Genomic DNA, 13,277 nt, shown 5'->3' on the forward strand with positions numbered 1-13,277 from the left:
TTTCTTTTGCTGTGCAGAAGCTCTTGAGTTTAATTAGATCCCATTTGTCAATTTTGGCTTTTGTTGCCATTGCTTTTGGTGTTTTAGACATGAAGTCCTTGCCCATGCCTATGTCCTGAATGGTAATGCCTAGGTTTTCTTCTAGGGTTTTTATGGTTTTAGGTCTAACATTTAAGTCTTTAATCCATCTTGAATTGATTTTTGTATAGGGTGTAAGGAAGGGATCCAGTTTCAGCTTTCTACATATGGCTAGCCAGTTTTCCCAGCACCATTTATTAAATAGGGAATCCTTTCCCCATTTCTTGTTTTTGTCAGGTTTGTCAAAGATCAGATACTTGTAGATATGTGGCATTATTTCTGACGGCTCTGTTCTGTTCCATTGATCTATATCTCTGTTTTGGTACCAGTACCATGCTGTTTTGGTTACTGTAGCCTTGTAGTATAGTTTGAAGTCAGGTAGTGTGATGCCTCCAGCTTTGTTCTTTTGGCTTAGGATTGACTTGGCGATGCGGGCTCTTTTTTGGTTCCATATGAACTTTAAAGTAGTTTTTTCCAATTCTGTGAAGAAAGTCATTGGTAGCTTGATGGGGATGGCATTGAATCTGTAAATTACCTTGGGAAGGATGGCCATTTTCATGATATTGATTCTTCCTACCCATGAGCATGGAATGTTCTTCCATTTGTTTGTATCCTCTTTTATTTCCTTGAGCAGTGGTTTGTAGTTCTCCTTGAAGAGGTCTTTCACATCTCTTGTAAGTTGGATTCCTAGGTATTTTATTCTCTTTGAAGCAATTGTGAATGGGAGTTCACTCATGATTTGGCTCTCTGTTTGTCTGTTATTGATGTATAAGAATGCTTGTGATTTTTGCACATTGATTTTGTATCCTGAGACTTTGCTGAAGTTGCTTATCAGCTTAAGGAGATTTTGGGCTGAGACAATGGGGTTTTCTAGATATACTATCATGTCATCTGCAAACAGGGACAATTTGACTTCCTCTTTTCCTAATTGAATACCCTTGATTTCCTTCTCCTGCCTAATTGCCCTGGCCAGAACTTCCAACACTATGTTGAATAGAAGTGGTGAGAGAGGGCATCCCTGTCTTGTGCCAGTTTTCAAAGGGAATGCTTCCAGTTTTTGCCCATTCAGTATGATATTGGCTGTGGGTTTGTCATAAATAGCTCTTATTATTTTGAGATACGTCCCATCAATTCCTAATTTATTGAGAGTTTTTAGCATGAAGGGTTGTTGAATTTTGTCAAAGGCCTTTTCTGCATCTATTGAGATAATCATGTGGTTTTTGTCTTTCGTTCTGTTTATATGCTGGATTACATTTATTGATTTGCGTATATTGAACCAGCCTTGCATCCCAGGGATGAAGCCCACTTGATCATGGTGGATAAGCTTTTTGATGTGCTGCTGGATTCTGTTTGCCAGTATTTTATTGAGGATTTTTGCATCAATGTTCATCAAGGATATTGGTCTAAAATTCTCTTTTTTTGTTGTGTCTCTGCCAGGCTTTGGTATCAGGATGATGCTGGCCTCATAAAATGAGTTAGGGAGGATTCCCTCTTTTTCTATTGATTGGAATAGTTTCAGAAGGAATGGTACCAGCTCCTCCTTGTACCTCTGGTAGAATTCGGCTGTGAATCCATCTGGACCTGGACTTTTTTTGGTTGGTAAGCTATTGATTATTGCCACAATTTCAGCTCCTGTTATTGGTCTATTCAGAGATTCAACTTCTTCCTGGTTTAGTCTTGGGAGGGTGTATGTGTTGAGGAATTTATCCATTTCTTCTAGATTTTCTAGTTTATTTGCATAGAGGTGTTTGTAATATTCTCTGATGGTAGTTTGTATTTCTGTGGGATCGGTGGTGATATCCCCTTTATCATTTTTTATTGCATCTATTTGATTCTTCTCTCTTTTTTTCTTTATTAATCTTGCTAGCGGTCTATCAATTTTGTTGATCCTTTCAAAAAACCAGCTCCTGGATTCATTTATTTTTTGAAGGGTTTTTTGTGTCTCTATTTCCTTCAGTTCTGCTCTGATTTTAGTTATTTCTTGCCTTCTGCTAGCTTTTGAATGTGTTTGCTCTTGCTTTTCTAGTTCTTTTAATTGTGATGTTAGGGTGTCAATTTTGGATCTTTCCTGCTTTGTCTTGTGGGCATTTAGTGCTATAAATTTCCCTCTACACACTGCTTTGAATGCATCCCAGAGATTCTGGTATGTTGTGTCTTGGTTCTCGTTGGTTTCAAAGAACATCTTTATTTCTGCCTTCATTTCGTTATGTACCCAGTAGTCATTCAGGAGCAGGTTGTTCAGTTTCCACGTAGTTGAGCGGTTTTGAGTGAGATTCTTAATCCTGAGTTCTAGCTTGATTGCACTGTGATCTGAGAGACAGTTTGTTACAATTTCTGTTCTTTTACATTTATTGAGGAGAGCTTTACTTCCAAGTATATGGTCAATTTTGGAATAGGTGTGGTGTGGTGCTGAAAAAAATGTATATTCTGTTGATTTGGGGTGGAGAGTTCTGTAGATGTCTATTAGGTCCGCTTGGTGCAGAGCTGAGTTCAATTCCTGGGTATCCTTGTTGACTTTCTGTCTCGTTGATCTGTCTAATGTTGATAGTGGGGTGTTAAAGTCTCCCATTATTAATGTGTGGGAGTCTAAGTCTCTTTGTAGGTCACTCAGGACTTGCTTTATGAATCTGGGTGCTCCTGTATTGGGTGCATATATATTTAGGATAGTTAGCTCTTCTTGTTGAATTAATCCCTTTACCATTATGTAATGGCCTTCTTTGTCTCTTTTGATCTTTGTTGGTTTAAAGTCTGTTTTATCAGAGACTAGGATTGCAACCCCTGCCTTTTTTTGTTTTCCATTTGCTTGGTAGATCTTCCTCCATCCTTTTATTTTGAGCCTATGTGTGTCTCTGCACATGAGATGGGTTTCCTGAATACAGCACACTGATGGGTCTTGAGTCTTTATCCAGTTTGCCAGTCTGTGTCTTTTAATTGGAGCATTTAGTCCATTTACATTTAAAGTTAATATTGTTATGTGTGAATTTGATCCTGTCATTATGATGTTAGCTGGATATTTTGCTCGTTAGTTGATGCAGTCTCTTCCTAGTCTCGATGTTCTTTACATTTCAGTATGATTTTGCAGTGGCTGGTACCGGTTTTGCCTTTCCATGTTTAGCGCTTCCTTCAGGAGCTCTTTTAGGGCAGGCCTGGTGGTGACAAAATCTCTCAGCATTTGCTTGTCTGTAAAGTATTTTATTTCTCCTTCACTTATGAAGCTTAGTTTGGCAGGATATGAAATTCTGGGTTGAAAATTCTTTTCTTTAAGAATGTTGAATATTGGCCCCCACTCTCTTCTGGCTTGTAGGGTTTCTGCCGAGAGATCCGCTGTTAGTCTGATGGGCTTCCCTTTGATGGTAACCCGACCTTTCTCTCTGGCTGCCCTTAACATTTTTTCCTTCATTTCAACTTTGGTGAATCTGACAATTATGTGTCTTGGAGTTGCTCTTCTCGAGGAGTATCTTTGTGGCGTTCTCTGTATTTCCTGAATCTGAATGTTGGCCTGCCTTGCTAGATTGGGGAAGTTCTCCTGGATAATATCCTGCAGAGTGTTTTCCAACTTGTTTCCATTCTCCCCGTCACTTTCAGGTACACCAATCAGACGTAGATTTGGTCTTTTCACATAGTCCCACATTTCTTGGAGGCTTTGCTCGTTTCTTTTTATTCTTTTTTCTCTAAACTTCCCTTCTCGCTTCATTTCATTCATTTCATCTTCCAGGGCTGATACCCTTTCTTCCATTTGATCGCATCGGCTCCTGAGGCTTCTGCATTCTTCACGTAGTTCTCGAGCCTTGGTTTTCAGCTCCATGAGCTCCTTTAAGCACTTCTCTGTATTGGTTATTCTAGTTATACATTCTTCTAAATTTTTTTCAAAGTTTTCAACTTCTTTGCCTTTGGTTTGAATATCCTCCCGTAGCTCGGAGTAATTTGATCGTCTGAAGCCTTCTTCTCTCAGCTCGTCAAAGTCATTCTCCGTCCAGCTTTGTTCCGTTGCTGGTGAGGAACTGCGTTCCTTTGGAGGAGGAGAGGTACTCTGGTTTTTAGAGTTTCCAGTTTTTCTGCTCTGTTTTTTCCCCATCTTTGTGGTTTTATCTACTTTTGGTCTTTGATGATGGTGATGTACAGATGGGTTTTTGGTGTGGATGTCCTTTCTGTTAGTTTTCCTTCTAACAGACAGAACCCTCAGCTGCAGGTCTGTTGGGGTACCTGGCCGGCCGTGTGAGGTGTCAGTCTGCCCCTGCTGGGGGGTGCCTCCCAGTTAGGCTGCTCGGGGGTCAGGGGTCAGGGACCCACTTGAGGAGGCAGTCAGCCCGTTCTCAGATCTCCAGCTGCGTGCTGGGAGAACCACTGCTCTCCTCACAGCTGTCAGACAGGGACATTTAAGTCTGCAGAGGTTACTGCTGTCTTTTTGTTTGTCTGTGTCCTGCCCCCAGAGGTGGAGCCTACAGAGGCAGGCAGGCCTCCTTGAGCTGTGGTGGGCTCCACCCAGTTCAAGCTTCCAGGCTGCTTTGTTTACCTAAGCGAGCCTGGGCAATGGCGGGCGCCCCTCCCCCAGCCTCGCTGCCGACTCGCTGTTCGATCCCAGACTGCTGTGCCAGCAATCAGCGAGACTCCGTGGGCGTAGGACCCTCTGAGCCAGGTGCGGGCCATACTCTCCTGGGGCACCGTCTCCTAAGCCCGTCGGAAAAGCACAGTATTCGGGTGGGAGTGGCCCGATTTTCCAGGTGCCGTCTGTCACCCCTGGAAGGGGAACTTCCTGACCCCTTGCGCTTCCCGAGTGAGGCAATGCCTCGCCCCTGCCTCGGCTGGCGCACAGTGCACTCACCCACTGACCTGCGCCCACTGTCTGGCACTCCCCAGTGAGATGAACACGGTACCTCAGATGGAAATGCAGAAATCACCCGTCTTCTGCGTCGCTCGCGCTGGGAGCTGTAGACCGGAGCTGTTCCTATTCGGCCATCTTGGCTCCTCCCCCTCTTGAGTTCTGAATCCCATCTTCTCTTGTCTTTTCAATACCTCCATCTCTACCATTCTCTCTTGCTTTCTTGCTCTTTCTTTCTTCTCAAGCATCATTTTTTTCTTTTCTTTTCTCCTGGTGATATGGTTTGGCTGTGTCACCACCCAAATCTCATCTTGGATTGTAGCTCCCATAATTCTCACCTGTCATGGGAGGGACCCAGTGAGACGGAATTGAATCATGGGGGCAGGTTTTTCCCATGCTGTTCTTGTAGTAGTGAATAAGTCTCATGAAATCTGATGGTTTTATAAATGGGAGCTGCCCTGTACAAGCTCTCTCTTGCCTGCCACCACATAAAATGTCTCTTTGCTCTTCCTTCATCTTTTGCAATGACTGTGAGGCCTCCCCAGCCATGTGGAACTGTGAGTCCATTAAACTTCTTTCCTTTATAAATTACTCAGTCTTGGGTATGTCTTTATTAGCAGTGTGAGAACAGGCTAATACATGTGGATTAACCATTAATTTCCAAAATGTGTTTTTGCCTTTCCCAACTTTAAAAATGCTCTCCCTTAACCTCATGTCTTTAACCAGCTACCATCTCATTCCCTTCTTTCCTTTAATGGCAAAATATCTGAAAGAAAAATTTACTTTCTTATTCCAAGTCTCTCATCAACCCATTCCTACAGGATGTCAACTCCCTGCTACTTCACTGAAATCTCTCTTGGCAGGGTTATTGGCAATTCCTGCATTACCAAATGCATATTCAGATGTCTGTTTTCGTGTTCTTGGCCTCTCGACAGTACTGTATGCAGCTGACCACCTAGAGCATATGAAACACTCTATTAACCCTGTTTTTCATGACACCACCCTCTCCTCAATTCTCTGCTCCCTCACAGGCCACTCCTTCGCAGTTTCCTCTTCTGAATGTCTGTCAGATGCAGTGTTTTGAGCTTAGTCCTGGACCACTTTCTCTTACCTATATACACTCTCTCCGAAAGACTCTTATTTAGTCTTGGGTTTGAAAAAGTAGATATGGATGTTGGTGTCTCCCAAATTCATGCTCCAGCCTGGGCTTAACTCTTGTCTTTTATAAACTGCTGTCTACTTGATATCTCTGTTAGGATGTCTAGCCTAGGTTTTATATAAATCTAAAATATACACAGTAGCAGTCTTGATTTCTTGGCACAAGCCTGTTTCTTATTTTAGTGATAGCTGTACCATTTCTTTATTACTCAAGCCAAAGTCCTAATGAGGTATCTTTGATTCCTCTTTTCCCTCATTCACCAGATTCAATCACCAGATTCCCTTTGAGTTACCTCCAAATTATATCCACCTACTTCTCTCTATCCTCACTACTATTTATGCTAATCCTTCATGCTTCTGGGAACCTCCACCCCAGTCAGCTCAACAGGAGTGATAAGTGCAGAGATTAGGGTGGAGACATTTTGGATAAGGCCTTATAGGTTACAGTAAGAAGTTTGGTCTTATTCTAAATTTGATGGGAAACGACTTGAAGATTTTTAAGTAGGAAGCGACATGATGTATATTTTTGATGATCTCTGTAAATGCTGTGTGGGAAATGAGGGATCCGTTGGAGTTGGGAAGGATTGTAGCAAAGGAGTGAGTGGACTGCGTCTGGATATTGTATAGACACTGATGCTTTACCTTGTCAACACCTTGACCGGGGTCCGAAGTAACTGATTATGGCTTTTGTTCAAGAGATTAATTCTCATGTGAGATTAAAGTGAACGCAATGTCTCATAGTTATCTCTTACATGAAATTAAGGAAGGATGACCAAGAAATGGAGTTTTTGTTAGCATTAAATTTAGTGTTGATGATTTGGGGTGGCTTGGTAATGGCGGTCCCCTGACTTCAAAATTATTAGCTGAGTATAAGTCAGAGAAGGGATGGTCTTTTTCCTTAAGGACCCTTGAGATGTCTGTTCCATTTATCCATGGAATTCATATGTTGAACACTCAAGATTCATGAGGTATGATTAAAAATCAGCTTTCTTTTTATCCCACACTCTCAGTTTTTAAGAATGATCAGGGAAGTGCTTCTCTTGGCTTTGAATGAAAACTTGGATTGTTGCATGGATTTTCTGTTGTTTCTAGGTGATAAAAAATTTTAGACTCTCTTTAAATTAGAAACGTACTGTGGATTCAGTTATGAAAGGAGTCTAATCTTATGTAGCAATTAAAACCATGAATTTGATGTTAAGTTCAATCTTCCTACATCTCGGGTTTGCTGCATTAGGAAAACTGTGGTCAAGAGAAGGCTGGTTTCCTTTTCTTACCCCATGATTGTGACGTACCAAAATTCCATATGAAAGGGATGCATAGACGCAAATACATAAATAATTAGATTCATTAAGTAGAATATTGGACGGTGAAACATCCAGGGGAGGGGCAGTTATGAAATATTTTTTATTAAAATATTTTTTGGAAAATCAAACAATGGCTAATTCCCTAAGTGGCTTTGTAACATTGTGGCTAGAAGTTAAACAAGGTCCCTTAGAATGCTTTCTAAACCTATAGTTTGCCCTATGATTTTAGGAATAAAAGGTTAAAATTCATTTTGTTTAATTAGAGGCCATTGGCATAAAATACCAATTACATGTTTCTATCAAAAACAGTCTCACTAGACAAAGTTGAGTCCCTTTTGCTAATTCAATGTTAATTTTGAATTTGAGCAGATTATATTTTCAAAAGGAATTTAAATTTTTAACCAGAGCACTATTTTTACAATATGTTACTAGTGGTTTTTATATGATAATGATTCACTATCCATCTCTTTTGAGTAGTTCATGTAATCTCATAAAGCAGTTAATAACTAGTTTCAGTTAATAGTTAAGAAACACTTGGATTTGGAAGGCAAATGGCTACAATCTTATTGATTTCATGAATTTTTTCCCTTATTCAGATCCTAAAGAAAAAAATAGAATTTGTCTTTGTAAGGTAAATTCAATGAAATGACCTGGTATTTTGAGTCCAAAGCTACTTGCTCCAGTCATATCAAATTAATTATAAGCACTTATGAGACTTGATTAATTGTTTTTTTAAATGAGAAATGCCATAAATCAATTCAAGTGCTATTATATTGTTTACTTACTTAAAAGCATTAATTATTTTTTAAGCATAGTGATTAATACCTTGGTAATCTTGTTTTCATGTTTTGCAAATCCTCCCTGTTGGAACATAATATGCAGTTTAAAGATAAAAGCATTGAAACAAGCACAGAAGAATTCAATATACAAACCTTGACACAAATGAGACATGGATTTCTATCAGCTTTTTTGGCACCAAACATGTCTGCATATTTGAAAAGCTAACTATGATTTTTGATTACATTTTATGTTAATGCACTTTATTACTTAGTTTAGGATTTTCATTTCTTTACATGTTACTTTGACAGGTTGCTTCAAAGATGGTCAACATTACGAAGAGGGATCAGTAATTAAAGAAAACTGCAACTCCTGGTAATAAATTTAAGTGGCACAGAACTGAGTTCTACTGTATGTGTATGATTTCTTCAAATAACAGAAATACTTGTGAACCAAAGTATACATTTATGTACATATAGGCAGAATCATATGTTGTAAGACATCATATACCTGTAACTTTGTATAAGCATATTTAATTTTAAGGGATTTTGAAAATTTAATCATGAATATCTTTTAATGTTTGAGGTTGATGTTCTTGACAATGGGTCTTCATCATACAACAGGTCTGCATTAAATGTACCTCTTAATTATAATATTCTGATACCCTACAGGCAAATTGTGTTTTTTGAGCACAGTAACTATATAAAAACACGCTGCTTTAAAAGGACTAGCCTGCAGAAAGTTTCCAAATACAAGTACATTGAATCTACTGTCCAATTTGGCTTATGTTTTCAAACTTCAACGGATGTGTGATCATATCATTTGTTAATTGCCTGGAGTAAAGCATATTGAGTGGTAGCTAACGTATGTTTTACAATTTATTTTTGCCAAGAATCAAATAACCATATGGCTAACATTAATCAAGAAATTATGTTTTATGCCTTAACAATGTATAACTCTTTTTACTAATTGAAATATACTTCATAAAGACCAAGCCACTTTTGTAATTGTCATATCTTTGCAGCACATGCTCAGGACAGCAATGGAAGTGTTCCCAGCACGTATGCCTTGTTCGTCCAGAATTAATTGAACAGGTCAATAAAGGAGACTATGGGTGAGAGAAATCTTGCTTTATATGTTTCTTGACATTGCCATTTACTATGCAGGTTTCAATGTATTGCTTGGTTTCTATAAATGGTCATTGTTTAAAAAGAAAGAGTGGGAGAGAAATAGGAAGGGAGATAGAAAGCATTTAAAACTGGAATGCAAAGGTAAACATTAAATAATTAAAATGATCAAATAATAAATCTAGACCGTAGCTGTAAATTATCTAGGAAAGAGCAAAGTCATGGTGTAGGTAAAGGAAGTGGAGGGAAAGCTACTTTGGATAAATATTTATGCAAAATCAGGGAGTCAGCAAAATTCACGTATTCATACTAACCATTTCTCCCTCTGCTGCTGCCCTCACCAAGCCAATCACATGCTTAGCTATCATGGGTAGAATCTGACCTTACAAGGATGATATTCAAATAACAAACCAATCTAAATAATTTCACTGAAATGATGGGTATCTAACCAATGTCACTTACAGTTGAATCAAAAGACAGATTGAGCTACTTTACTTTGCTGGTACACAAAAGGTAGGGATGATTGACACTAAAACATTGGAAATAACTGATGCTCTCATACAGATTGAAAAATTAGGTGGCGTCTCCATTTACATAGAGGAAATTAAGATGTAGGCACTGGCCTGGCGAGGTGGCTTATGCCTGTAATCCCTGCACTTTGGGAGGCTAAGGTGGGTGGGTGGATCACTTGAGGCCAGGAGTTCAAGACCAGCTTGGACAACGTAGTGAGACCCCATCTCTACTAAAAATACAGAAAAAATTAGCTGGGCATGGTGGTGCATGCCGGTAATCCCAGTTACTCGGGAGGCTGAAGCACAACAATCACTGAAGCCTGGGAGGCGGAGGTTGCAGTGAGCCGAGATTGCGCCACTGCACTCCAGCGTGGGCATCGGGGGGTGAAATCCTGTCAAAAAAACAAAACAAAACAAAAAAAAAACAAAACAAACAAAACAAACAAACAAAAACAAGAAACATAAAAAGATACAGGCGCCAACACTGGCTTTTATTATAGAACTAAAAGGAAGAGGAACAAGCCAGCTGGTATCTGCTTCAGGATTTCTCCACTGCCATTGATCAAATCTCGATATACCCTTGATAACATCTTCTACATTTCCGGAAAAGATTTCACATAAAAAGATCTATTGTCGAGCAATTAGAAAAGTGAAATAATCTGGAGATGTATTTTTATAAAATGGAAGTATAATCTCCTTCCACATATAACATGTTGTTTCCCAGCATAATGGGGACGCTAAATTTCAATGTATTCAAAGTTTTTTCTTGGAACATACAAAACATAGAAAGTCACATTTGTTGATATTAATATCCTTAAACCATTCTCAGTTCCTCTGTGTGTGTGTGTGCGTGTGTGTGTTTGTGTTAAACCAATATTTTAGAAGATAACTTGATGACATTTTCAGTATTTCCAGGGAAAACCAATTATAATTTTCTGTGGCAAATCATATTTAAATTATTCAAAGAAGATGAGAGTATATGTCATCTGAGAAATTGAATCAGATTCCTAAAAGGGTTCAAATGCTAGGCCTAATTAACATACATTTCCAAGAAACCAAAATAGAGCAGCCTAGCTTTCCACTGTTAACAAGTACATGAGAAACCACAGTCTAAACCAATGTGGTACACCTAAGAATACCCACTTAGGAGCACAGAGGTTGTTGGGAATGCTATTAGGTTGGTGCAAAAGTCCACTGTTACTTTTGCACCAACCTAATATCTTCCTTGGAAGGAGGAACTTTCTTTCCATGATTTATTTATTTTGAGCATGCCCTAGGGCTGCTTAAGAGGCATGGGCTTTGCATTTTAGGAGCAAATATTAAAACATCACATAACTTTAAAAGAGTAGAAAGTGAAGTATAATTGGAGCAAAAGGAAACATACAAAAACCAAAGGAAAAAAGTTAAGTAAAAGGAGCAAGCTATAAAGACAAGAAATAAAACTAAAATTATTTACCAGGGCAAAAAAGGGGGGAAGTCTTTAAATTTAAAAGAAAGTTCTAATTCTCAGCTATTCTCTCTTCACGATGCTCACATTGTTTTTATGTGTAAAAATATAACCATATTATATCATTCAATATTTATTAAGTGCTTTTTAAAATAGCCTACATCAAATATGCAATCTTTGCTTTAAAATATTTCTTTCCCACATCTTGACAGTATTTTAGATCCAAGTCTTTATTCATTCTAGGTAATGTACTTCAGTGCTTATTTATTCTCTGTATTATTTTTTAATGTAATCAGTTGATATTAATAAAACATATGTTCCACTGGTGGCATGGCTGAGGATACAAATAAATAATCTTGGCCTGGCGAAGTGGCTTATGCCTGTAATCCCAGCACTTTGGGAGGCCGAGGCAAGCAGATCACTTGAGGTCAGGAGTTTGAGACAAGCCTGGCCAACATGGTGAAACCCCATCTCTACCAAAAATACAAAAATTATCCAGGTGTGCTGGCACAGGCCTGTAGTCCCAGCTACTCGTTAGGTGGTTGCACTAGAATTGCTTGAACCCTGGCGGTGAAGGTTGCAGTGAGCTGAGATCACACCACTGCACTCCAGCCTGGGCCACAGAGTGAGATTCTGTCTTAAACAAAACAAAAAAAACAAATAATTTTTATGTTAAGGGAATTTACCATCTAGTTGAGGAGCCAACACTATCATACCTTTATAAAAGGATTTCTAATAATAGGGGAGAATAGAAGCTCTAAATTAGTGGCACAAGTAATAATCAGCAAGTTAGTGGAATAAAGGGAGATATATAAGTGTTTCAATTAACTGCTGCTGTATAACAAACCATTCCAGGATTCAGCATTTTAAAACCATAAGCTTTTCATCTTTTCACATCAGCAATTTGGAATAGGTTCAACTGAGGCTCTTTTGCTGCTCTCTTCTGGAATTACTCCTGTGTCAACAGAGCCTCAACTGAGGCTGAATTGTCTGTGATGGCCTTAAGCTATGTCTTGTGGTTGGTGCAGGTTGTTAATTGGGCCATGTTTCTCCAGCAGGCTAGCTTTGGCTGCTTCTCATAATTATTATTCTAATGGGGCATACGTGGAAGTTGCCCCAGTCCTCCCTTAAAGCTTATGCTTGAAAGTTTCACGGTATCAATTCTACCGCTTTCTATTGAGTAAAGCAAGTTACTAGGCCAGCCTACATTCAAAGGCTAGAGAAATAGATTCTTCCTTATGAACTTAAAATTTGGTCTACTGGATAAGTGGCTTTCATTTTTCACTGTTTTCTCAAAACCAGCTCACCCCAAACTGCAGTGATTAACTTCTACCTATTCTTAGTTACTGGCATCTTGCTCTATCTGCTCCACTTGAAAATTTGAAGTTAGTTTGGTTCTTCCTTCCTTTTACTCTCAGTCAGTAGGTATTGCTAACTCCCACACAAAAAGTTTCTCTTAGATATTTACTTCTTCCATTCTAGACTACATTCTAATGCATTTCTTTATCAAGCCTAGTTTGAAATTATCTGACTTCTCTCTGTTTCCAGAAATTCTCAATGGTACTCCATTGCTTGTGAAACATAAGTATTGTCCTTAGCGTAAATAACATGTTGGTTCAAAAGCTTTTTTACTACCTTATCTTTTATACTGTTTTCAGCCCCTGTGTCCCTATCCTCTCTCCTAGTTTAAGCATTTAACTTATCTGTCATTCCCTAAACATGCCACCCAACTTCAAACCTGCATGCTTTGCTCAAGAGTTACCTTTACTTTAAACAAATGTTCTCTTCTTTCATATCTGGTCACCAAAGTAATTCTCATCCTTCCAGATAGAGAACTAAATTTGCTTTATGTAAAAAATTTGCCAACTCCTTCCGTTATGTTTGAAGCTTTTGATCATATTTTGATATACTGCTAACAAATGGCACATGCCAAAGTCATTTCTATCTTTGCAGTGTTTCTTAAGGTATGAGCTTCTTAAATGTACAGAAGTTTATTCATATCTATGTTCTCTGTGTTTATCAGAGAATATGATAGATCAATTAAGAAAGTTCAAT

General features: G+C 38.8%; 1 protein-coding gene across 1 annotated transcript in view; it reads left to right on the plus strand.

Moving 5' to 3' along the window:
• Window positions 1-13,277, plus strand: part of TINAG (tubulointerstitial nephritis antigen) — a 100,880-nt gene that overhangs the window by 9,985 nt on the left and 77,618 nt on the right. Inside the window, exons 2-3 of the mRNA XM_054493165.1 lie at window positions 8,448-8,511; window positions 9,161-9,250. Coding sequence (XP_054349140.1) covers window positions 8,448-8,511; window positions 9,161-9,250 — 154 coding nt within the window. The remainder of the gene's footprint in view (window positions 1-8,447; window positions 8,512-9,160; window positions 9,251-13,277) is intronic.

Source organism: Pongo pygmaeus, chromosome 5 (genome assembly GCF_028885625.2).
Source record: "Pongo pygmaeus isolate AG05252 chromosome 5, NHGRI_mPonPyg2-v2.0_pri, whole genome shotgun sequence".
Taxonomy (NCBI): domain Eukaryota; kingdom Metazoa; phylum Chordata; class Mammalia; order Primates; family Hominidae; genus Pongo; species Pongo pygmaeus.